This window comes from Colobus angolensis, unplaced genomic scaffold (genome assembly GCF_000951035.1).
Source record: "Colobus angolensis palliatus isolate OR3802 unplaced genomic scaffold, Cang.pa_1.0 Scaffold87, whole genome shotgun sequence".
In the NCBI taxonomy this organism is placed as follows: Eukaryota; Metazoa; Chordata; class Mammalia; order Primates; family Cercopithecidae; genus Colobus; species Colobus angolensis.
Genome location: NW_012122598.1, coordinates 6,171,459 through 6,198,743, shown reverse-complemented (window position 1 = coordinate 6,198,743; position 27,285 = coordinate 6,171,459). Strand labels below are relative to the sequence as shown.

Genomic DNA, 27,285 nt, shown 5'->3' with positions numbered 1-27,285 from the left:
TAAGCAATCAGAGAGCTTGATGTAATCAGAAGAAGTGAAACAGTAACTTGGAATATTAAAAATTGGTATTAAAACTTGGAGTAACTTGGAGGACTAAAAATTGGAAGACTGGAAAGAGGCTTGTTAAAATGAGTGGACACATTAGACCAGTGGGCAAGCATACCTGGATGACATGGTGCAGCTGAATTCCAGCTCTGATTTCATACATAATCAAGTAGCCTTATGATCTTCATTTGATTTCTAAAATTGTCTTTCCTTTGGGATAGAAAATTCATTGACTGGCCAACTTGAATATCAGTCTGGCAGGTAGTTCTTTTTATTGTAAATTATTAAATGGACTGTCAAATACAAATCCATCTAATATGTAGCATAATCCATTTAAGGAAAGGGTCTAATCACCACTGAATAAGTTCTTCATTGAAGTTTCAGACCAGCAAAGCTCGGAAAACAAACCCTGAAGTATAATGTAACAAAAATTGTAAAGCCTTTCCTGACAACTCATACATATTTTCTTCTCTTATCCAAATTCACTATATGTATATCTCCAACAACACAAGAAAAATTTTCCAGTTACACTCTGGATTTTTTAGACATCGACTGAACTCGCTAGTTTTTGAGCATCTTTTTATAAATCCATTGTTATCCTTAATAGTATTGAAGTGGTTTGTTCCTTTTATTGCAGTTGTTGGGTTGAGGGAACAGTTCTTTTCTCTGGATAGTTGGCTTATCCCTGAAATTATGGACACTTCCAAATTTTCTTCTAGATTGGATTTTTAGGGAGAAAACATTCAGCCTATAGCTCATATTTTTACAAAACAACATTCCAATTTTTTTTAATGTTTTTTAGTTCCTCACTACAAGTTTTGTCCCCAAGTAGTTTCTTTCAAAATCAGTCCCTTGATTCTATGAGGTATTACATTTCTTGCTATTAGAATTTAGGAATGTCTGTAAAACCAGAATTCTTAGAGAAATTCCTTATCAGCTAAGGAAAAGGTGATTCTTCTACCTTTATCAAAAGATCATTTTTTTTCTTACTCTTCATTTTCTTATCAAGGGCCACAGGGCCTCACTCCCTTGAAAAGAATGAGCTGCGGGTAGAAAAATAGGCTGTTGCTTCAGTGCTTGACCTTTCCTGGCGAGAAATAGAAACTTACCCACCTGAGAAACAGAACATGTATTCAATTTATTAATATACGGTTATCTTTAATATCTGAAAATTCTACCAAATGAGCTGCTCCAGATGTTTTGGTTTTTTATTCTCATGCCTTGTCTACATCGTTATTAGGTATAGGTGTTAACTTGTAGTACATTTGGCCATGAGGCAGTGCTTCTCTTCCTCAGATCACACTGTCAAATTGAGCACTGTCAATTCATAAGAAGTATAATTTGTGGCTTTCCAGTTACACCCTACTGAGTTTGGTACTTCCAGTTTTATTTGTGTACTTATTTATTTATGTATTTGTTTTTGACCCACCATACTATGATTGTGCTATTTCATTGTATACATGTTCCTTTCATTATTTCTCACCTGTCCAGCCTCATGAAGCTTATGAAGCTATATGTTAATACCAAATAAATAAATATTTTAAAATCTGTCAAAAGTTGTGATGATTTAATCAATTATTAGGTATTGCCTCTAGGATATTAATAAGAATTTCCCATCATGTGTTTGAAAATACATACATTAATTAATGGAATAAGTATTCAGTGAGTGTTTCTGATACCAGTAAAGTTTCTTTTTCTTCTGATTTTTTCACTTGGGCCACCTCGTTTTCAGTTGCTTTCAGCTTCTCTCACAGCCCTCTGTCATTTCTGAACTTTTTCTTCTAAACTCAGTTTTGAAAAAAAAGTAAATAAAATTTTGTTACTATTCAAAAATCTTAGTGACTCTATCTGAATTTATTTCTTTGCTGTCATTGTGTTTTTTTTTTTCCTGAATCTAATTGCTTCCTTTAACTATGACTATCTAATTCCAATATATAGTTGAGATCTTTCTAAAAACTTTAATTCCTCATACTAATAGAGTACTAGTTTTACATTGTAATGGGGCTTTAAATTTGAGGCATGTTGTATATTCTGATAGCAGAGGAGGAACAGGTTCTCACCGAGGACGTGCTATAACCCCTCCCTGACTACTGCCTATGTTCGGTAAGTCCCTGGGACTGTGCAGTCGGCAGGTGGCCAAGACAGCCAGGCCCGCATTCCTTGCCAACCAGGCCCATGTTCCTCCTCTCTGGGCGGTGACTTCCCCCAGGTCTTGCGTGGGTCCAGAGGTGCTGTGAGTCAGGAACTAGGGTCAAAAACCTTAGAAGTCTGCCAGGTGTTCTGTTATACTGAGGCTGAGCTGGCATTCATACCACAGGATGGAGTCCTTCCCACTCCTCTCCCCTTTCCAAAGTCAGAGGAGCCTCACTCTGTACCCACAGCTACCACAGGTCACGGGGAGTACTGCCAGACTACCCCCAATGTCCCCTTGAGGCCCAAGGGCTCTTCAGTCAACTTGTGGTAAATGCTACCTGACCAGAGACTCATGCTTCAGGGCAGTGGGCCCCCTTCTGGCCCAGGGCAGGTCTAGAGATGCTTTTCAAGAGTCAAATCCTATAATCTGGTACCATCAAGTGTCTGCTTGGTGCTATACCCCTTTGTAGCTGTGCTGGTACCTAAGGTGCAAGACAAAGTTCCCTTTACTTTCACCCCTGCTTTTCTCAAGCAGAAGGAGCTTCGTACCTGGCCACCATGGGTGGCAAGGTACTGAGTCTTACCTGAAGCCAGCAATTCTCAGAGGCTCACCTTTGATGTAGTAACTGTGTATCACTTCTGGTTATTCAGAGCCCAAGGGCTCTTCAGTTAGCAGGTGATGAATGTTGGTAGGACTGAGTCCTTCCCTTCAAGGCGGTGGATTACCTTCTGGCCTAGGGCGTGTCTAGAAATGGGTCCAGGAGCTAGGGCCTGGAATGGGGCCCTCACGACTCTGACAGTTGCCCTATCCTGTTGTTGCTTAGCTGATATCCAAGATGCAAGACAAAGTCCTCCCCACTCTTCCCTCTCCTCACATGGAAGGAAGGGATCTCTTTGGGAGCAGTGGCTGCGTAACCTGGGGTTAGGGGAGAGTGATGCCAGCACTCCCTTAGCTACCCTAGCTGATGTCTCAGTAGGTTGTGTGCCCCTCGCTGTCAGCCCACCATCTCTGGGCCCAGTTCAGTACTAGGATTCACCTATTAGTTGCAGTCTTTATGGCTTAGACTGCCTTTCAAGCTTATTTAGAGCACAGAGCACTTTAGCCTGCCACTGCAGGGTTTATGGGATCGATTCCCTTCTGGCTAGGGCTGGTTTAAATGCTTCCTCTGCGGGCAGGCATTAGCTGAGTTTCGCCCTGTTTCTGGTTTTCCTTTCTGCTCTAACAGGGCAGCAACTGAGTTCAGCACCTCAGAGTTGCGGTGCTCTCCCACTCCCAGCACACAGAGATGCTCTCCACACCACACCACTGCTTCTGCGGTGTTGGGGAGGGGTGGTGTCAGCAGTTCAGGACTGTTTTTTCTGTCTCTTCAGTGACTCAGCAATACGGCGTTAAAATCAGGTACTATGAGGGCTCACCTGATTTTTGGCTCTTACGAAGGTGTCTTTTCTGTGTAGATACTTGTTAAGTTGATGTCCTTTAAGGGAGGGGGCATGATTGGTGGAACATCCCTTGATGGTACTCTATACCACATACTCTTTATTCACTCATCCGTTGATGGACATTTAGGTTGATTCCATTACTTTGCTATTATGAATTGTGCTGTGGTAAACATATGAGTGCAGGTGTCTTTTTTATATAATGATTTGTTTCCCTTTAGGAAGATACCCAGGAATAGGATCACTGGATTGAAGGGTAGTTTTATTTTTAGCTCTTTGAGAAATCTCCATACTGCTTTCCATAACGGTTGTACTAATTTCCATTACCACCAACAGTGTGTGTATAAGCATTCCGTTTTCTCTACATCCTCACCAATATCTGTTGTTTTTTAATTGTTTAATAATAGCCATTCTGACTGGTGTAAGATGGTATCTCATTGTGGTTTTCGTTTGGATTTCTGTGATGATTATCGATGTTGAATATTTTTTCATATGTTTGTTGGCTGCTTATATGTCTTCTTTTGAAAACTATCTGTTCGTGTCTTTTGCTCACTTTTTGGTGGAGTTACTTGCTTTTTTCTTGTTTAGTTCTTTGAGTTCCTTTTAGATCCTGGATATTAGTTCTTTGTTGGATGCATAGTTTGCAGATATTTTCTCCCATTCTGTAAGTTTTCTATTTACTCTGTTAATTATTTATTTTGCTGTGTAGAATCTTTTTCATTTGAGTTCCATTTGTCTATTTTTGCTTTTGTTATCTGTGCTTTTGCAGTCTTAGTCATAAATTCTTTGCCTAGGCCAATGTCTAGAAAAGTTTTTCCTAGGTTTTCTTCTAGGCTTTTTATAGTTAGACCTTAGTTAATTTTTGTTTTTAGTGAGAAATATGGGTCCAGTGTTAATATTCTGTATGTGGCTATCTGATTTTCCCCACAGTATTTATTGAATAGATTGTCCTTTTCCCAGTATATACTTTTGTCAACTTTGTCAAAGATCTGTTAGTTGTATGTATGTGGCTTTCTTTCTGATTGATCTATCTGTGTATTTTTACACCAGTACAGGCTGTTTTGGTTATTGTAGCCTTGTAGTATAATTTAAAGTCAGATAATGTGATACCTCTTTATTCTTTTTGCTTAGTATTGTTTTGGGTATTCTGGGTCTTTTTTGTTCAATATGAATTTTAGAACAGTTTTTTCTAATTCTGTGAAAAATGACATTAGTAGTTTGATAGGAATAGTGTTGAATCTGTAAATTGCTTGGGACAGTATGGTCTTTTTAACAATATTGATTCTTTCAATCCTTGAGTTTGTTTTTCCATTTGTTTGTGTCATCTGTGACTTCTTTCGTCAGTGTTTTATAGTTCTTCTTGTAGAGATCTTTCAACTCATGGGCTAAATGTATTCCTAGATATTTTATTTTTTTGTAGTTATTGTAAATGAGATTGAGCTCTTGATTGGTTCTCTGCTTGATTGTTATTGATGTATAGAAATGCTCATTTTTGTACATTGATTTTGTATCCTGAACTTTACTGAAGTTATTTATCAACTCTAGGACCCTTTTGGAGGAATCTTTTGGAGGAGTTTTCTAGGTGTAAGATCATATCATCAGCAAAAAGAGATAATTTGACTTCCTATTTTCCAGTTTGGATGCTTTTTATTTATTTCTCTTCTCTGATTGCTGTAGCTAGGACTCCCAATTAGATGTTGAATAGAAGGGGTTGAAAGTAGGCATCCTTGTTCTATTCTCGTTCTCAGGAGTGCTTTCAAGTCTTCCCCATTCAGTGTGATACTGACTGTGGGTTTGCCATATGTGGCTTTGATTATTTTGAGGTGTATTTTTTCTGTGTCTAGTTTATTGAAGGTTTATGCTGGATTTTATTGAATGCTTTTTCTGCATCTATTGAGATGATCATATGGTTTTTGTTTTTAATTCTGTTTATGTAGTGAATCACATTTATTGCTTTGCGTATATTCTTGCATCCCTGGAATAAAACCCACTTGATCATGGTATATTATCTTTTTGTTGTGCTGTTAGAGTTAGTTTACTGATACTTTTTTGAGGATTTTTACATCTGTGTTCATCAGGGATATTGGCCTGTAGTTTTTTGTTTTGTTTTCTTTTGGGTTGTTTCCTTGCCTGGTTTTGGTTTTAGGGTGATGCTGCCCTTGTAGAATGAGTTACGGAGGATTCCCTTTTCCTGAAATGTTTTGGAACAGTTTCAGTAGGATTAGTGCCAGTTATTTATATGTCTCATGGAATTTGTGTGTAACTCTGCCTGGTTCTGGGGTTTTTTGGTTTGTTTGTTTCGAGATTTTTTATTACTGATTCAATTTCGGAACTCATTGTTGGTGGGTTCTGTATTTCTGTTTTTTGCCTTATTCAATCTTGTGAGGTTGTACATTTCCAGAAATGTATCTATTTCCTCTAGGTTTTCTAGTTTGTATGCATAGAAGTGCTCATAGTAGTCTCTGATGATATTTTGTATTTCTGTGGTATCAGTTGTACGTCTCCTTTTCCATTTCTGATTATGCATATTTGAATCTTATATTTTGTTCTTGGTTAATCTAGCTAGTGGTCTTTCAGCTTTATCTTTTCAAGGAATCAGTCTTTCACTTGGCAATAGACACAGGAAGAGCATTTGATAAAATTCAAAATCTCTTCATAATAAAAACTCTCAGCACAGAAGGCATAGAAAAACTCAACGTGATAAACGCCATATATGACTTACCCACAGCTAACAACATGCCAAATAGGGAAAAGTTGAAAGCCTTTCCACAAAACAAAAAACAAAAAACAAAAAACAACAAAAAAAAACACACTGTAACAAGACAGGGATGCCCATTTTCACCACTCCTATTCAACATGGTACTAGAAGTCCTAGCCAGAGCAATCAGGCAAGAGAAACAAATAAAAGGCATCCAAATTGGGAAAGAAGTCGGATTGTCCCTCTTAGTTGATGATATGATTTTATATCTAGAAAGAAACTAAATACTTCACCAGTGAAACTTTTACATCTGATAAATAAATTTGGTAAAGTTACAGGACACAAAATCAACATACAAAAATCAGTAGTCTTTCTATACACCAATGGTGAAATCACTAAGAAAAAAATTAAGAAGGCAATCCCACTTACAATAGCTACCAAAAAAATACTCAGGATTAAACCTAACCGAGGAGGTGAAAGATCTCTACAAGGAAAACTATAACATCATTTTTCACAGAAATAGAAAAAAGAATTCCAAAATTTGTATGGAACCAAAGAAAGAGCCCATGTAGCCAAAGCAATCCTGAGCAAAAAGAACAAAGCTGGAGACATCACACTACCTGACTTCAAAATATATTATAACACTATTGTAACAAAAATGGCATGGTATTGATATAAAAACATACGTAGACCAATAGAGCAGAATAGGGAATCCAAATATAAATCCATGTATTTATAGCCAACTGATTTTCGACAAAAGCATCAAGAACATACATGGGAAAAGGACACTCTCTTTAATAAATTGTGCTGGCAAAATTGGAGTCTGTATATAGAAGAATGAAACTGAATCCCTATCTCTCACCATGTACAAAAATCAACTCAAGATGGATTAAAGACTTAAATGTAAGACTTGAATCTGTAAAACTACTAGAACAAAAAATAGAGAAAATACTTTAGGACATTGGTCTATGCAAAGATTTTGTGGTGAAGACCTGAAAAGCAGATAACAAAACCAAAAATAAACAGCTGGGACTATATTAAGCTAAAAAGCTTCTACGCAGCAAAAGGAACAACAGAGAGAAGAGAACCTGTTAAATGGGAGAAAATATTTTCAAACTGTTCATCCAGCAAGAGACTAATATTCAGAATATACAAGGAACTCAACTCAATAATAAAAAAAAAAACTCAATTAAAAAGACATTTCTCAAAAGAAGACATATTGATGGCCAACAAGTATGTGGAAAAATGTTCAACATCACTAATCACCAGGGAAATGCAAATCAAGACCACATGAGATATCCTCTTCCCTCAGTTATAATGGCCTTGATTAAAAACACAAAAAATAACAGATATTGGTGAGGCTGCAGAGAAAAGGAAGCTCGTATACACTGTTGGTGGGACTATAGTACAGCCATTATGAAAAACAGTATGGAGATTTCTCAAAAAACTGAAACTGGAACTACCATATGATCCATCCATCCCACTACTGGGTATTTATCCAAAGGAAAGGTAATCAGTATATCAAAAGGATACCTGCATGTTGTATGTTGATTGTAGCACTTTTCACAATAGCTGATACGGAATCAATCTTAAGTGTCCATCAATGGGAAATTCGATAATATAAATATGGAATACTCTTAGTCTATAAAAAAGTGAAATCCTGTCATTTGCAGCAACATGGATGGAACTGGAGGTCATTATGTTAAGTGAAATAAGTCAGGCACAGAAAGACAAATATCACATGTTATCTAAGAAAGTTGATCTTATAGAGGTAGAGAATAGAGTGATAGATATCAGAGCCTGGGAAGGGTGTGTGGTTAGGAGTGGGAGATAGAGGGAGACTGGTCAATGGGTACAAACCTACAGTTAGATAAAAGGTGTAAGTTTTAATGTTTGATAGCAGAGCAGGGTGACTATAGTTAGCAATAATGTGTATTTCAAAGTATTTGGAAGAGAGAACTTGAAATGTTCCCAACACATAGAAATGATAGATACTCAAGGAGATAGATACCCTCAATACTCTGATTTGATCATTACATATTCTGTACATTCAACAAAATATCATGTGTACCCCATAAATATGTAAAATATTATGAATCAATTAAAACTGTGCCTCGGACTCTGAGGTGCCTCTTTGGTTTGGTCTCCACTTAAAAAAAATGCATTATTTTTCAAACTTTATAGTATATCAAAACTAATGGAATTCATGTACTTTACAGCTTAATGGACTCATAATGGATGATTACGTAACTTCAGAACCCATTTTGTTAAATGAAGTGGTGACATTTTATACACTATTAAGCCAACTAGAATAATTTTCTTGCTCTTAGCCATAACTTCACTGTGTCCTTATTGAAGAAATTCTGGGATGTGTTGTAGAAGGTTTTGATAGAAGAGAGTGTTTCTAAAGATACGTGAAAACAGGGCCTTTTTCCATTATTCCATCAAGAAAAATAAGATAGACAAAACTCATGAAATGGGAAAGTGGTTGAAATGCCCTAGTTTGTGTTATAATGCTTTAAATTATATTTATTTCATAATAGTTCTATTGGGAAAGGGAATTTTAAAATTACTGCCTTCAAAGGCCTTACCAGTTATAAGAGCATGTATATGTGTGTGTATAAAATAAAACGTTAAGAACTATACTTTCAGCATTTCATATTTTTGTCATCTTAGGTATTTAAAGCAGTTCAGGAAGATAACCCTTGTGTTTTTACAATATGAACAATTTTATTTCTAATACTTTTTATGCAATAAACTGCCTAAAAGACTAGAAAAGTAGTTTGCTGAGTCCTAGAGGGATAACTATAATATAAAACTAACCTGTAGTATATAAGGTACTGTCCTGGGCCTTGACAGTACCTTATATACTACAGGTTAGTTTTATATTATATGTTGACAGTTTCCCCCCATTCCTTTGCAAATCTGCTCGAAATTGTATAACTTCCCTCCCTAACCCCCGCTGAATATATGTGAATTATAAAAAGTAGAAGCAAGCCAACAACAACAACAAAAAAGGCCATAAAAAAGTATCAATGATTCCACCCACTCACAGCTACTATTATTGACACTTTTGGTGTAAACTCCTACGTGTATCACATTTTTTCCCACAAAAATATTTTTTTCACTCTGCTTTTTTCATTTAAAACATTCCTCTGTCACTACGTCTATTTCTGAATGGCTGTGTTTTGTTGTATGTGTTCACTCTATTTATGCTGTTCTCCAACATGTATCATTTAGGCTGTTTCCAATTTTGTTTCTATTAAAACAGAATTGGTATAAACAACCTTATAGCTAAATTTTCATTCCATTATTCAACAAATATTCATTAGGTACCTATTGTATGTCAGTCACTGTATTTGGCTTTGAGTTACAACAGTGAGCACTACTATTAGAGTGATTACTCATGTGGAATGTGCAGGAGAGCAGATATTAATCAAATAATTGTACTGCTGTTTATGTAGTTTATAACTGAAATGGATACTGTGAAAGAAAGGAATAACGTACTGTGTGAGACTAAGGCAAAGGACCCTGATGGGCTGGGGAAGGCATTATTGAGGAAATGCTATTTGAGCTGTTGATCAACTAGTTGAAAGAGGTTGAAGGGACCACAGGGGAAGGTGTTACAGAGAGACTATTCCAGACAGAGTAGACATTACTGTGTAAAGTCCCTATGACAGAAGGGATTATGGCATGTTTAAGGAACTGAAAGAAAGGCAGTATGGCCTAAGCACTGAAAGCAGTGGTATAAAACATAACTGGAGAGGTATTCAGGGGCCAGACCAAGCAGAGCCTTATAAGCCATGTTGCAGATTTTAGTTTTTATCCCAAGAATGATAGGCTACTGCTTAAGGGTTTTCAGCTGGAAGGGAAATCTGATTGCAGGGTGAACTTACTAGATAAGGGCAAAGCAGATGCAGGGAGATCAGTTAGGAGATTGTTGCAGTGGTTTATGTGATAATTGATGATAGCTTAGATTAGGTTTATGGTTAGAAATGGAAAGAAATAGATTCAAGAGATTTTTAGGAGATAAAGTTGATTCAACTTAGAGCATATTTATGAGGGTTTTTTTTTTTTTTGGCATAAATTCCCAGAAGAAGAATAATTGACACAAAGGGCAAAATTATTTTAAAAGCTTGTAAACGATAGCAAATTGCTCTCCAGAAAAATTATTTCAGCGTATTCTCCATTAACAGTGTGTTAGACTGCTCATTTTCATATGCCGTCAGCAGTAATAAGCAGTATCTTTTTTTTTTTTTTTACTCTTTTCATTTTCAGTGTTTTTTGGGTATGTTTTATTCTTTTTTAATATCTTTTCCAGAAATCAAGTTAATATTTTAATTTTTAAATGGGGATTGTTTTACCAACCATAATAATATAGTAGTTTTAGAATATATATATATTGGTCTCCTTAGTTTGGTATTAGAAAGTGTAGTTTTTATTCTTAATTTTCTCGCTCTGAAGCTGAAAATAAAGCAAAAGGATTTAATGGGAATGTTGTCTCAGGAACATGAGACAAAGAAAAAATGTGAGATGCATTTAGATCAGATTAAGTATTATTGGAAAATTGCATTTGTGAGGAAATTTTCAGTAACTCAACTTTGATATAGGCAATACCAAACCCTCTGCTTTCCTAAAAGGAGTATTGCAACTCTGCTCTACCATGAGTTTAGATATGGGACTCCAAAATATTTTAAATAAAAAACTGACAAATGCCAAAATGTATATAAATTTTCTACTACAAAAATGGAAATATGGAAAATTTCTTTAAATTTTCTGTAGTGTTTTGGTAGCTTAATAAATTAATGTATAGTACATATCCCTTCATGACCACTAAATTACTTTTTTAACAATATGAGAGTGGCTAAAATTGAAAGTAAGACATTTAAGAGAAATAAATAACTTTTTTAAAGTAATTGAAATAGTTAATTTTTCTCCAAAATATTTTGAATTTGAAAGATATTAGCCTTAGATTCAGAATAAAAGTTATATTTGTAATATTTTCATGTATTTCTCAAATATATAAATTCTATATTATTGAATTATGGTTATATTTGAAATGACATGTTATTCACTGCTTTGTTTTCTCTCTTTCAATAGTTAAAAGATGTTGATACTCGGAAAATCATAAAAGCAATGCTTTCTTATGTGTGGCCCAAAGACAGGCCAGATCTACGAGCGAGAGTTGCCATTTCGCTTGGATTTTTGGGTGGTGCAAAGGTAAGAAATTATGCATTGTTTGGTTGCTCTAACTAAGAAATACTACATTTTCTAGTTATGAATCCTGGGCCTGGTATAAATCACTTTTGGGGTAGCATGACCAACCAACTTTTAGGGCCCTCATTTAGTTTACATAATTATTTTATGCAGTCATTAGAAATTATATGGTAATGTCCTGTTTATCTCTGGATCAGACTTCTCACAGAATTAGTGGAATTCACTTCTAAAGCCATTGTAAGATATAGGAGCATTGATTGTAACAAAGCATAAGCACCTTTGTAAAAGAAGCTTTTTGGAACCTCTTTGGCTCCTACTTAATACATATTTTTGGTAAGCTTGGTTCCCAGATCCCAGTAAATTGAAAAGAGGATGAAGCCATTTTAGGAACACTGATAGCCATAAGTATTAAGTAACAGCTTAATATCAAGAGAAAAGCTAAAAAACAAAACAAAAACAGCCACAAAACCTGACTGTTCTGGTACGTTCAGTATAGGAGCCCTCTGCGTTTCATCAGCCTTCTCAGTTTGTCATTGTACTATATAAAGCTAAGTTATAATGATGACCTTGAGTTTGCAAGAAAATACAACCTTGTTTCCAATTTAGACAGATTTTTCTTTCTTTTTTTTGATACGGAGTCTCACTTTGTTGCCCAGGCTGGAGTACAGTGGCACAATCTTGACTCACTGCAATCTCTGCCTCCTGGGTTCAAGTGATTCTCCTGCCTCAGCCTCCCGAGTAGCTGGGATTATAGGCACGCACCACCGTGCCCAGCTAATTTTTGTATTTTTGGTAGAGATGGGGTTTCACCGTGTTGACCAGGCTGGTCTCCAACTCCTGACCCCAGGCAATCCTCCTGCCTCGACCTCCCAAAGTGCTGGGATTACAGGCATGTGCCACTGCACCCAGCCCCCAATTTACTCAGATTTTAAAGTCAGGGAAGTATATGTTTATAGGTATACTGTATTGTCATGATGAAGTCTCAGGAATCAGACTGCTTGGGCTTTGCCACCTTGTAACCTTAAGCAAGTTGTTTAGTCTGTATGCCTCAGTTTCCCCATTTGTAAAATAGGGTTGTTATAAGGATTAAATAAATTAACATATAAAAGACTTATAACAGTGCCTGGCAGGTAGTAAAATACAAGTATTAAAAATAAATAAATTTAGATTTCCAAAAATAATGGTTAAAAGTGTTTGCTTAAAATGAGTATAAAGGAGGTTTGGCTATAATTTGGCTACCACTCATATATGGATTAATATTTTATTTTAGAACTCAGTTCTTACCACTTATTTTTTCCCTGTATCATGTATACTCTCCTTTATTTGCTCATTCTTTTCCCTACCCTAAAAATATTAATTGAGAACTTATACACACTACTGTTCTTGGCATTGCAGAGTATTCAAATATGAACAAAGCAAATTTCTTTCCTCAAACCATATGGGATAAGGCAAGCTTTATTTTATTGCCCTAATAAAAGGTAGGTCATAAATGATTTAAAGAAGTGCCAGTTAGGTGTTGTAAGGTTTCAGAGGAAAGTTAGGAACCACCGTCATGGGGAGTTAGGAAAGGTTTCACAGAGGAGATGACATCTGAGGTAGACCTTGATTGATGAGTAGGATTATTACAGGTGTAGGAATAACATGAAAAATGGCCTAGTTGTGAGAGAGCATAATATGTGTAGAGAAGTGAATAGTCTATCTTGGCTCCAGTGAGGGTAAGTTGTTTCAGAGAATTTGCAAATAAGCTTGGAAAGACAGATTAGAGCTCGTAAATGTGAAATATTGTGACTGTGAAACAGAAAAATGTATTTAATTATGTGGGAAGTAGGAACCTGTATTTTGAATAGATGAGTAATAAGGTTAGAACTGTGTTTTAGGAAATTAATCTGGCCATGTGTAAAAGATGAATTCAAGTGGTGATAGACCTAAAGTAGGGATACCATTTATTTCACACATTCATTTCAGCAAATGTTTACTGACCAGTTATAAGGCTTATATAATAGTCTAGATAAGAAGTAATAGCAGTTTGTACTGAAGTGGTATTAGAAATTGCAATATGGAGGAAAATGCAAGAGATACTGTACAGTAGGGGAGATAGAGTCAACAATACTTAGCAATGGATCAACTATTAGAAGTTAAAAAAAAAAAAAAAAGGTAGGATTCCAGGATGAGAGAATAAGAATGCCTTTAACAAAAGTGGGTATAATCAGAAGGTCTTGTTTGGGGAAAATGAAGATCTTAGTTTTGGACATGTTAAGTTTTAGGTACTAGCAGAATACCCAGATAGAGATATTCAGGTGATAATACAAAATGTGAAACAAGCTCAGGAAGGAGCACAGGTCTAGAGAGATTGAGATGACAGTTGAAACAGTGCAAATTAGTGAGTTCAGCAAGGAAAAAAACACAAATAGAAGGAAAGAGAAGACAACTAGGGACAGTACCTTTGATTAATGTGTTCCTCTAGGGAAGTAAATAGAGGAAACTGAGAAGGAGTGACCGAAGAGTTAAGAGTAAAGGCAAAATAATTCACAATCAGACTCTATTTCATGTCTCCTTTCTCATCTGTAATGTCTGTTGAGTACTCTCCCAGTGGATCTCACCCATTCTTGGGGAAGAGTACTTACTTAAATCAAGATGCTGAGCAACAGATCAAGAACACATTTTTTGTTATATCTGTTTAAGCTGAACAGAGAGAACAATATTACAAATGTAATTTTAATAGGTATTGTTGAAAAATTTTAATCCTCATGCATTTTTAGCATAGTACTGGTTGCTGAATTGTCTTTTACATATAAATTACCCAAGGATAAATATGATTCTGAGCTCATGTGCTCCTTTGTTAGTTGAATGCAAGTACTTTGCTGACAAGTTAAAGGCAGATTGTTTTCTACACTTTCTTTTTAATTGAAGAGAACAGGTTAGAACATGACTAATTAAGCTAGTCAAAGTGGGGAGTCTTAAGTAATGGCATTTGTATTAGAATTTATTTTTAGACTGAGTTCCAGTCCTTTAAAATACAGATTTCTGTTGCTTAGTGACAGGTCAATATCAGGGTATGAAACATAGATCTAAACTAACTTCTTTAATGACTAAAATATTTTTAGAAGGTTAATATTTGGTCCTTTAATCAACAACTACTGAGTGCCCATAAGATGGAAAATGCTATACTAAACCCATGTAAACTGATTGCAAATAAGCCGAAGGGAATATAGAAAATCCTCAAAAAGAATGTTTAATTTCTTTTGAATCAGGAGAAGGAAGAAATTGCCAGATGTTATGATGAGTGCCTGCTAGTACTTTCAAAGCATATAGAAAACAATTTTCTTTTTACAAAACAGAAACTAGATCATAGAATAACTTTAAACATGTAGAACATGGTAGTAGCATTTGACTATTCCTAAAAGCATTTGCACAGCTTTGTAGACTGTCTGTTTAAAAGTGCTTGCTCTTGCAAATAATTAAAAAGTGATCATTGTTTATTCTTGAGTAGTATTGCAGGTGTGTTTTATAATTGGTGTGGAAAGATGGATTGTTATCCCCTTTCATCCTTGGCTTCCTATTTTTCATCAAACCTGAATATATGCTTTGACATATAAACACCTTGGATCAATCTAGGCCTCTTTATATTCTAATCTTTCCTATCTTCTCCACATATTCTGGGGATTTTAGTGCAGTGTTCAAGAATCTTCTCAGCTCTAAATGCCACCCTGCCATCTGCATGGCTGTAGTGGTATCATAACTAGGCATGAAACATAGATGAGGAAGAAGAAAGAAAAGATTATCAAGTAAGAAGTGGAAAACAGGAGGAAGATTTTGTGCCTAATGTATGGGAGCATAGCATACCTTCCGCTTACTTATTTACTTTTTAAAGTAAATTAAAAGTTTTGATTCTGAGGGTCTTAAGGCTATCATTGTCTCCAGCAAAAATTTTAAAGATAAACGGTATTATGTAGAGATGCTTTAGAGTCCAGAGTAGACTAAGAGAGTGGATTGGTATTTCTTCTAGCAGAGTTGCAGCAATTCTATTTTAATATGTTTCAGTTCTATATAAGATGTATTTTAGGGGTTCCACTACCAAGAGAGACAAAAACAAAATGCCATTTGTATTCATTCCTTAAATCCCTACAAATCATATGCAATGTATTTTCTTACCATCTATATATATATCATAGGAGTATCATATTATTAATCTGGGAAATTTGAGGTCTTCTATGAAGTGTTTTTTTTTTTTTTTTTTTTGATGGAGTTTCACTCTTGTTGCCCAGGCTGGAGTGCAGTGGCGTGATCTCTGCTCACTGCAAACTCTGACTCCCAGGTTCAAGCGATTCTCCTGTCTCAGCCTCCCAAGTAGCTGGCATTACAGGCGGATGCTACCATACCCGGCTAATTTTTGTATTGTTAGTAGAAGCGGGGTTTTATCATATTGGTCAGGCTCATCTCGAACTCCTGACCTCAGGTGATCCACCCGCCTCAGCCTCCCAAAGTGTTGGGATTACAGGCATGAGCCACGGCACCCGGCCAACCTAATTCAACCTTTCTATTAGTATTTTATATACAACTGTGCCAGGATTTAGGGAAAATGTAAAACATATTTATTGAAATCATTTGATTTTATAAAATATATGTTACCTTTAATATTACCAAAAAATGTTTATTCATATTCTCTAACCACTGCCATCTTGGAAACCACTTAGATGACAGAAAAACTGGGGGCAAAGGAAATTAAAGCATCAAGTGCAAAAATAAGCTATCTTTACAATTATAATAATTTCAAGGGAGAGTGATTTATAAAAATAAACACTCTTTTTCTTCAGAAATGCATCTGTTATATAAAGTATGACAGGTAATATATATATTGAGCAAATATTTATTGACTAACAAATAATGATTTATATATATATATGACGTAATAGAAACATCTAAAAGGAGAGACAAATGAAGCTGTAGTAGAATACCAACAGTTAAGCATATAGGGAAGGCTTTATGAAGGATTTAGCATTTTTTAATAACTATTTTGACATTTGTAAATTTAAAACATTTATGTACTTATTCAATTTTTTGGAAATTTTTCTGAAAAATATTTTTTAAAATGAGGCAGTGCTACCTGATGCCTTTAATTAAGTTGAGAAGTATGAATTTTACCCTGGTTTATCATTATTATTATTATTATCATTATTATTATTATTATTATTATTAAAAGACTACATCTTGGAGAAGTTTTAAATTTACAGAAAAATTGAACAGTAAGTACAAATAATAATTAATAACCTTCCAAAACAGAAAGCACTGATCCAAATGGTTTCACTGGTGAATTTTACTAACTACTTAAAGAAGAAATGATGTGAATTCTCTATAATTTCTTTCAGAAAACAGAAGTAGAGGGAATACTTCCTAACTCATTCCATGAAAACAGTTGCTCATACTATCCCTCAATTATTCTTTTAATGTTCATAGAAACAGTACTGAAGGCCTGCCTTTCATTTCTGATGTTAGTAATTTGTCTTCTTTCTTTTTTGCTTGATTAGCCTGACTAGAGACTTAGCAATTTTATTGCTCTTTTCCAAGAGCCAGCTTTTGGTTTTGTTGATTTCCTTTTTTCAATTTCATTGATTTCTGCCCCAATTTTTATTCTTCTTCTTACTTTGGATTTAATTTGCACTTTTTTTTTTTTATTTTCCCAAGATGGAAACTTAGATTATTCATCTTAGGTCTTTCTTTTCTAATATTTGCATTCAGTGCTATAAATTTCTTTTTAAGTGCTGCTTTTGCTGCATCCCACAAATTTTGATACATTGTATCTTCATCTTTATTTAGTTCAAAATATTTTTAGATTTCTCTTTAGTCTTTGACCCACGTGTTATTTAAAAGCATGTTGTTTAATCGTTGGGATATGCCTACTGTCATTCTGTTAGTGATTTCTAATTCAATTCCATTTTGTCTAGGGCATACTTTATGCGATGTGTATTTTTAAAAATTTGTAAAGGTGTGTTTTATGGCCCAGAGTGTCATTTATCTTGGTGAATGATCTGTGCAAGTTTGAGAAGAATAAGTATTCTGCTCTTGTTGGATGAAGTATCCTATAGGTGTCATTTAGATATAATAGAGGATGCATCTATTTTTCCTTGCCATTCTATCAGTTTTTGCCCCATGCATTTTGATATTTTGTTGTTAGGTGCATACACAATTAAGGAATGTTATATCTTTTTGGAGAATTGACCTCTTTATCATTATGTAATGCCCCTCTTTTATTCCTGTTTCCTGTTAATTTTCCTTGATCTGAAGTGTGTTTTATCTGAAATTAATATAGTTACTCCAGCTCAGCTTTGATAAGTGTTAAGATGGTATATATTTTTTCATCCGTTTACATATAATTCATTATGTCTTTATATTTAAAATGGCATCTGTAGTTGGATCATCTTTTAAAAATCCATTCTGACAATCTGGTTTTTTTTTAATGCCATCAGATCCAGGCATGATGACAATCTGTGTTTTAATTGGTATAGACTATTCATATTTAAAATGATTAACTGATATTATTGGATTAATATTGACCATATGTGTAACTGTTTTCTGTTCATTGCCTTTCTTCTTTGGTTTTTGCTTTTATTTTACTTTTTCTTCAATCTTGTTCTTCCTTCTCTGGCTTTAATTAAACATTTTATATTATTTTGTTTTTTCTAATCATTTAACTTTCCAATTATACTTTTCAATTTTTAAGTGGTTGCCATAGAGTTTGCATTATACATTTATAGGCAGTCTAATTCCACTTTAATATAACACTATTACTGCTTCATGGGAGTGGTGTACATAACAGTATTCCCAATTCATTCCCCCATCACTTACACACTGCTGTGATTCATTTCACCTATTTATAAGCTTTAATTACCCAATACATTTTTGCTGTTATTATTTTGAAGAAACTTACCTGTTAGATCAATTAAGAATAAAAATAAATTATTTTATTTTACATTAATTTCTTCTCTAACATTGCTTCCCTATTAAATGTAAATCTGAGATTTTGACCAATGTCATTTCCATTCTCTCTGGAAAACTTTTTTTAAAAACAGTTCTTGCAAGATCCATGTACTAGCAACAAATTTCCTCAATTTTTGCTTTTGTAGAGAGTATATATTTTTCCCTCACTTGTAAAGGACAGTTTCACTAGGTGCAGAATTCTAGGTTGGTGGATTGTTTTTTTCAACAGTTTGAATATTTCACTCCACTCTGTTCTTGCTTGCATTCACTGCTATTTTTATTCTTGTTCCTTTATAGGGGATTCCCCTGGCTTCTTTTAAGATTATTTTTGTCTTTGATTTTTGTAGTTTGAATATGATATGCCAGGCTGTACCTTTTGGGAGTTTTTTGTTGTTGTTGTGTTGTATTTGTTTTGTTTTTTCTACTTGGTGTTCTCTAAGCTTTCCTGGATCTGTGGTTTGGTGTTGTCGTTAATTTTAGAAAATTCTTAGCCTTTATTATTTCAATTATTTTTTCTGTTCCTTTTCCCTTTTCCTTATGGTATTCCCATTATGTATACATACGTTACACCTTTTGTAATTCTCCCATATTTCTTGCATATTCTTTTCCATTTTAAATTCATTTTGTTATTTACTTTTCACTTTGTGAAGTTTTCACTGACATACGTCTTCAAGCTTACTGATTCTTTTCTATTTTGTGTCCTGTCTACTGATGAGCCTATCAAAGACATTCTTCATTTCCGTTAGAGTGTTTTTGATTTCTTGCATAACCTTTTGGTTATTTCTTAGAGATTCCCCTCTCTTTGTTTATATTACCCATCTTTTCTTGCATGCTGTCTGCTTTTTCCATTAGAGCCTTTGGCATTTTAAATTCCTCGTCTTATAATTCTAAAATCTCTGCCGTATGTGAGTCTAGTTCCAATGTTTACTTTGTCTGTTTAGATTCTTCTTTGCCTTTTGGCATGCCTTGTGATTTTTTTTGAAAGCTAGACAATGCATTAGGTAAAATGTACTGAGGTAAATATGCCTTTAATGTGAGATTTTATGTTTATCTGACTAGGAGTTGGCTGTCTTTAATGTTAGTTGTAGCTGTAGGTGTCAGAGGCTAGAATTTCCTCTAGAACCTGCTAAACGGGGCCAGACAAATTTTAGGGGATAAGGCCATATCAACAGAAAATTTTAATGAATCAGGTTCACATATCATGTAACTTCTACTAGTTATATTGAGGTTGTTCATTAAATATCAGTGTGATCTACTTTTCCCCTCTAAATATTTTATCTGCTAGAGGATTTAGATAAGAGGATTTATCTCTTAGATTAGATTAGTGGAGTTGAGACTAAAAGTCAATTGCTCTTTCATAATCTTTAATTTGCTTCCAGTTCTGTGTGCTTCAGCCGTGAAATAAGGTAAAACAATTGTTTTACGGATATTATGATCTCTAGCTTTTAGATGTCTGTTATTTAAAATGACAATGACATATAGTCCCTTTCTGTGTCATAGCTTTGTCATGTTTATACTTTCAAACTATTATATTGGGTAAAAACAACAGATTACTTACAAATATTACATTATGTAACAGTCTTGCATATGGAATCTTCTGTGTGTCTGTTATTCATATAGATTAGTCATAACTCTTGCTTTCTCAGAATCCATATTCAGCTATGATGCAAGGATTGGATTAAATAGGCTGTTTTCTGTTGAGGTTACTCTTTGATGCCCAGAGCAAACTTTATATACAAGCCAGAATTATTTTGTTTATGCAGTGGAAATCTTTAATGACATTTCCTTTATTGCCTAGGCCTAATTTTCATGAATTAATAATGTATATAATATAAAATAATTTCTATTTGATCAACTTACATAACTGCTTTGTTGTTGTTTGATATTTTTCCTTTAATGAGAATAGAAACTTCAGTTCTGTGAGGATTCTACCACTACCCTGATAATCTTTACAAATTGTTTGAGTACGCTTAATGCAGGCAAACCCCAAAATTGGGGCTTAGCCTGGGAGGGTTCTTGGCTTCGTGCAGGAAAGAATTCAAGAGTGAGCTGACAGCAAAGTGAAAGCAAGGTTATTAGAGCAACAGAGTACAGGAAAATGGTTGCTCCGTAGACAGAGTAGCCGCAGCAGCCCTTGTGGATTTTTGGTTAGCTATATGGCTATTCCTTGATTAGTTGTGAAATAAGGGGTGGGTTATTCATGAATTTCCTGGAAAAGGGATGAGGAGTTCCTGGAACTAAGGGTTCCTCCTCCTTTTAAGCCATATAAAGCAACTTCCAGGAGTTGCCATGGCATTTGTAAATTGTGATGGTGCTGGTGGGAATTGCTTTTAGCATGATAATGCATTGTAATTAGTGTGTAATGAGCAATGAGGGCAACTAGAAGTCGTTTTAGTCACCGTGTTGGTTCTAGCTGGTTTTGGCTGGTTTCTTTGCTGCATTCTGTTTTGCTTAGATCCTGTTTGTTTGGTGGGGCCTCGTGACCAGTGCTTGGAAAATAACTGGTGCCGATCTACTACCTTACCTTGTCCAGTTTTCTTTTATCTTTGTTTTGCCTTGCTAGTCAAATCCCTCTTTAGTGCTCTTGGTCTTTACTTTTTTCTCTCCTGATTCTTTTGTGACTAGAGAAGCAATTAAAGGAACAAAACGCTTTTTTACTTGTTTAGATATATTGGGCACTTCTTGGCAGCACTGCTCATAAAGCCCTTAGTTAACAGAGTCCACTCTGAAAGAGGTAAATTTTTTGAGGAGTTTAGATATTAAAAAGTCTGAAAGAATTGGGTTCCTCAGATGACTAGTCATAATCATAATGGGAAAAGTGATAATTAAATCTGGAACTTGAGGTCCTCAGCAAACTGACTATATTGACCAGCAATTTTGGCACCATGTAGATATAGCATACTTTTGGTAGTCCTTTATGGCAATTTTACTTTTTACTTAACTCTGTTCTTCAATTACTATCCCAAATTGTACAGTTTTGTGCTAAAAATTAAATGAATACCATTTTGTAATGATATACCAGTCTCTGATAATTCAAGAGCCTAGCAGATTATTTATATGATTTACATTTTTGATCTAAGAAAGAAAAATGTTTTATAAGTTCCTGAGGCTGGGCATGGTGGCTTATGCCTGTAATCTCAGCTCTTTGGGAGGCCGAGGCAGGCAGATCACTTGAGGCCAGGAGTTTGAGACCTGCCTGGCCAACATGGTGAAACCCCATCTCTACTAAAAATACAAAAATTAGCTTGACATGGTGGTGCGTGCCTGTAGTCCCAGCTACTCGGGAGGCTGAGGCACAAGAATCACTTGAACATGGGAGGCGGTAGTTGCATTTAGCTGAGATCACCCCACTGCACTCCAGCCTAGGTGACAGAGGTGAGACTCCATCTTAAAAAAAAAAAAAAAAAGAAAAGAAAAGCCAATATGAACACATCTTTCATTAAAAGAGAAACATTTGAAGTGATTATTCACAAAAGACTGTTTACAAATGTGTCACTGTATTTCTTTGAAGAGCTGGAACTTTCTACGTGCATTAAAATATAATTGGAGAAGCAAAAAAAAAAAATTAAAAGTTCCTTTATTTCTCGTGTACTTAATGTGCACATTGCAGTCAGATAAAATATACCTTTTGTCACAAGATTACAATCTTGTAAATATAACCAGTTTTTTTAATTTTTAAAAAGTAACAGGGTATGAAACTTCAATATTGGGTTGATTTTTATTGAAATACACTGTGATTCAGCCTTATTTTTAGACATTTCCTGCCCCCAGGGAGCCAGATCTGTAGTGTGATGCTGGCTTTATTTCCTTTAATTTTAATGTATATTCAATGAAATGCACTCTTTTAAGTATACGGTTCCGTAATTTTTAACACGTGTATATTCACATAATTACCACCACAGTCAGGATACAGACAAGTGCTATCACCCCAAAAATCTCCCTTGTGTTACCTCTTTTTAGTCATACCCTATCCAGACCCCTAGCTGCTGGGAAACATTGATTTGTCCTCTATCACTATAGTTTTCTCATTTTGAGTATGCCATATAAATGGAATCATGTAGTATATAACCTTTTGAGCTGATTTCTCACACTCAGCGTGATGTCTTGGTCATTCATCCATGTTACTGGATATACCAGTTTGTTTCTTTTCATTGCCAAGTAGTATTACATGGTATGGATATAACAGAGTTTGTCCATTCACCCATTCAACAACATTGGGTTCTTTCCACTTTTTAGTGATTATAGATTATAACTAGAGCTGCTTTAAACATTCAGGCACAGGTTTTTGTGTGAACCTGAGTTTTCATACCTCTAGAATAAACACTTAAGAGTGGAATGCTAGGTCATACTAAGCACATGTTCAACTCAATAAGAAACTGCCAAGCTGTTTTCCAGAGTAGTTCTCTTTGTATTCCCACCAGCAGTGTATGAAAGAGTTCCTGTTGCTTTGCTTCTTTGTCGACACTAGGTATTGTCAGGTGAATGGTGGTATCTTGTGGTTTTAATTTACATTTCTCTTAAGGCCTGAGATATTAGGCAGCTTTGTGTGTATTTAGTTTACATTTGTGTTTCTTTCTTTTATGAAGTGTCTGTTTAAGCAGTTTGTCCATTTTTTACTTGGGCTGTTTGTTTTTCCTTTCATCTTTAGTGAATTCTTTATATATTCTGATATGAAACCTTTACCAGATGTATGATTTGCAGATATATTCTCCCAGTCTGTAGCTTGTTTTTTAATCCCCTTAATAGTATTTTATGTAGAACAGATGTTTTTAATTTTGATGAATTTCAGTTTATTTTTTTCCTTTATGGATTATGCTTTTGTTGTCATGTCTAATAACTATTTGCCTAACTAAAGTTCATTAAGATTTTCTCTTTTGTTTTCTTCTAAATGTTTTATATATTTTTCTCTTTTACATTTAGATCTGTGCCATGTTTTTTAAAAAATAAGTATGTACTGAACTAAAGTGCTACATTTTGAATTCCTATATGAGGTTTAGGTAGAAATTAAATTTTTTTCCACTTGTTCCAACACCAAGGCTATCCTTTCCCCATTCAGTTTGCTTTGTATCCTATTACTGCTGTAACAGATTATCACAAACATAGTAGCTGAAAACACTGCAAATTTATTGTGTTACATTTCTGGAGGTCAGAAATCCAAAATTAGGTTTCACTGGATCGAAATACAGATATTTGGCATGGTTGTGCACCCTCCAGAAACTCTTGAGGAAAATCTATTTCCTTGCCTTTTCCTGCTTCTAGAGTTCACCTACATTCCTTGGCTCAGGGCCTCTTATTCCATCTTCAGCATCAATGGCATGTTCAGTCTCTCTCTGACTCTGACCCTTTTGCTTCCCTTCGTCTTATCTTCTCTCAATTTTGACTCTCCTGCCTCTCTCTTATAAGTACTCCTGTAATTAGATTTGGCCCACCCAAATAATCAAAGATAAAGAACATAATCATGTTCTTCAGCTTAATCACATCTGCAAAGTTCATTTTGCTATGTAAGGTATCATCTTTATAGGTTCTGGAAATTGGTACATGAATATCTTTGCGGAGCCATTCTTTCTACCATAATGATTGTATATGGGATGTTTTTCTGGAATCTATTCTGTTTCATTGATCTTTGTGTTTCTGCATTCACCAGTACCACACTATTTTTATATTTGATATATATATTATATATATATCATATATATATAATATATGTATATATTTTTTAGTTTTATAGTAAGTTTTAAAGCCAGGTAGGATGATTTTTCCAACTTTCCTCCCTTCTTTTCAAATTTGCTTTTTGCTATTCCAGTTTTTTTTTACTCTGGATATAAATTTTAGAATAAACTTTTCTATAGCTATTAAAGCTCTTCTATCAAAGAAGCCTGATGATGTTTTAAATGAAATTTTATTAAAAATGTAGACCAATTTGGGTAGAATTGACCTCCTTACTAGGTCGTGTCTTCCATTGGATGAATGTAATATGTTTCTCCATTTATTTAGCTTTTATTTGATTTATTTCATCAGCATTGATAGCTTTCAGCACACAGACCTGATACATGTTTAATTATCCCAGTGCTTCCCACCCAGGGGTGATTTTGACCCCAAGAGGACATTACGCAATGTCTAGAGACATTTTTATAGGTCACAACTGCAGGGGGTGGGGTATGCTACTGGCATGTATTAGGTAGAGGTTAAGGACACCGCGAAACATTGTACAATGCACAGAATAGCTCTTCTAGCAAGAAAGAATTATGGAACCCAAACTGTCAGTAGTGCTCTAGGTTGAGACCTTGAGTTAGATTTATATTTAAGAATTTCTTTTATTTGATGAGGACAATGTCAGTAATTTTCTTTTTTAAATTTTGGTTTCTAACTGTTCATTGCTAATATGTTGATATATTAGTAATTATTGATTTTTGATCATTGTAATATATTGATAATAATATTGGTATCATTTATATATTTGGATTTCAGTCTACCATTTTATTATTTGTTTTCTGATAAATTTATTTTGTTACTTGGTTGTACCTTTACTGTCACCTTTTATGTTATTTGAACAGATTTTACTATCCCATTTTAATTTATCTACTATGTGTTTTAGTTTATCTCTTTATGTAATTTTGTAGTGGTTACTCTAGAAATTATGCATAAGTAACTTTTCACAGTCTGCTTAGAATCAGTATTTTACTACTTCAAATGAAATGTAAAAACTTACTACTCTGTAAGTTCCCTTACCTTCCCCCTTTATATTTACCATTGTTTCATATATCTTTAATACTGTAAACCCCATCAGTCAGTGATCTTTTTTCTTATTCTGTGGACTCTTTCTGGACAAATATAAATTTTGCTTTTAACTATCAAACATATTTTTAAACAACTTAAGAGAAGAATAGGTTATTATATTTACACAGATATTTGCCATTTCCATTGCTCTTCCTTCATTCCTGATATTCCAGGTTTCCTTCTGCTTTCATTTCTTGTTTCATGAAGAATTTTCTGTAGCAATTCTTTTAAAGCAGGCCTTCTGGTAACTAATTCTCTTGGTGTTCCTTAATCTGAAAATGTCTTGATATTCCCTTAATTCACAAAGATTAATTTTGCCCAGTGTACCATACTAGGTTGACAGTTCTTTTCTTTCACCACTTGAAAAATGTTGTCCCACTTACTGCTGGCCTCTGTCGAAATCTGCTGTCTTAATATTGTTTTTCCCTTATACATAACATGTTTTTATCTAGCTGATTTTAAGATATTTTTCTCTGTCTTTAGCTTTCATAAGTTTAATTATGATGTGTCTTGGTGTGAATTTCTTTGGGTTTATCCACATTTGGGTTGCTCAGCTTCTTGAAATTACAGGTTTATGTCTTTTGCCAAATTTGGGAAATTTTCAGCCATTATTTCATTGGTACTTTTTTGTGCCCCACACTCTTCTGCTATCCTTCTGGGATTCAATAAAGCATGGTAAGTGTTTTGTTACAGCTCCATAGGTCCCTGAGACTCGGTTTTGGCTTTTTTTTTTTTTCTTTAGTCTATTTTCTCCCTGTTGTTAAGCTTAGGTAGCATCCCAACATCTGCTGTGTATTTTAATAATATTGTTGACTACTAGAACGTCTGCTTCGTTGCTAAGACTCTTGTATACCTTACCTTGAAATCTTGATTGGTAAGACTTACATAGCTTCTATCAGTTGTAGCTAAACTTAACAAAGATGGATGGCATAATAATGGAACATTAAGAAGAGCTTGGATTTCAGTGTTTTTGTTAATAAGCCTGATAGAATTGTTTTCACATGTTATTAATGTGCATCAATTTAATTTCTTCAGAAAAACTTTGGCAGTCTGACAGACTTCCTGTTCCTAAGTAACGGTTGATGTTTTTCATACTATAATTGCAGAAAATGTAGAATGTAAATGATTAAACATTTGCCTTGACTATATGAAAGCATTGTACTCCTAATTATTGTTCTATCTTCAGGTTCATTAATACTTGCCTCTGTCTTCTCCGTTTTGCCATGGAGCCCATCCGTTGAGTTTTTATATGTCAGTTATTATATTTTTCAGTTCTGTATTTTTTATTTGGTTCTTTATATCCTTTATTTCCTGAGACTTCTATTTTTTCACTTATTTCAAGCATGTTCATAAATATTCCTTGAAGCACTTTTATGATGGCTACTCTGAAATCTTTCAGATAGTTGTAATGTTTGTGTCATCCTGATGTTAGTGTCTATTGATTGTATTGTCTTAATCAAATTGATATCTTACTGGTTCTTGATATGATTTTTTAAATTGAAACCTGGATATGTAGAGTATTATTAAACTCTGAATCTTATGTATATCTTCTGTTTAGCAGGCCTCCTGTGACACCACTTCACTGGAGCAGGGGTGCTGCGTCATTACTGTGGGTAGGGATGAGAATCCGGGTCCCTACTTGGGCCTCTGTTGACTCCTGGCAAAAGGGATTTCTCATTGCTGCTGAATGGAGTGAGAAGTTAGACTCCTGAGTAGAATAAAAGGCAGTAGACTGGGCAAAAATATTTGCAAACCACATATCCAACAAAGGCCTTATAGTTAGAATATGTAAAGAACTCTTAAAACTCAACAGCAGAAAAACAAACAATCCAATTATAAAATGCACAAAAGGCATGAACAGATATTTCACCAAAGAGAAGATATAGATTGCAAATAAGCACATTAAAAAGTGTTCAACATCAATGAGGGAACAATATGCACCTATTGAAACAATTTTGAAATTTAAAAAAAAAAATGATAATACCAAATGTTTGTGAGGATGC

General features: G+C 34.7%; 1 protein-coding gene across 5 annotated transcripts in view; it reads left to right on the top strand.

The window, feature by feature from the left end:
* The window catches only part of ABCB7 (ATP-binding cassette, sub-family B (MDR/TAP), member 7), a 106,652-nt gene that overhangs the window by 50,757 nt on the left and 28,610 nt on the right, over window positions 1-27,285 (top strand). For 3 of the 5 annotated variants that reach the window (XM_011930676.1, XM_011930678.1, XM_011930677.1), the window contains one exon: window positions 11,414-11,533. The exons of the other annotated variants lie outside the window; for them this stretch is intronic. In XM_011930676.1, coding sequence (XP_011786066.1) covers window positions 11,414-11,533 — 120 coding nt within the window. The remainder of the gene's footprint in view (window positions 1-11,413; window positions 11,534-27,285) is intronic. 5 annotated transcript variants of the gene reach the window in all.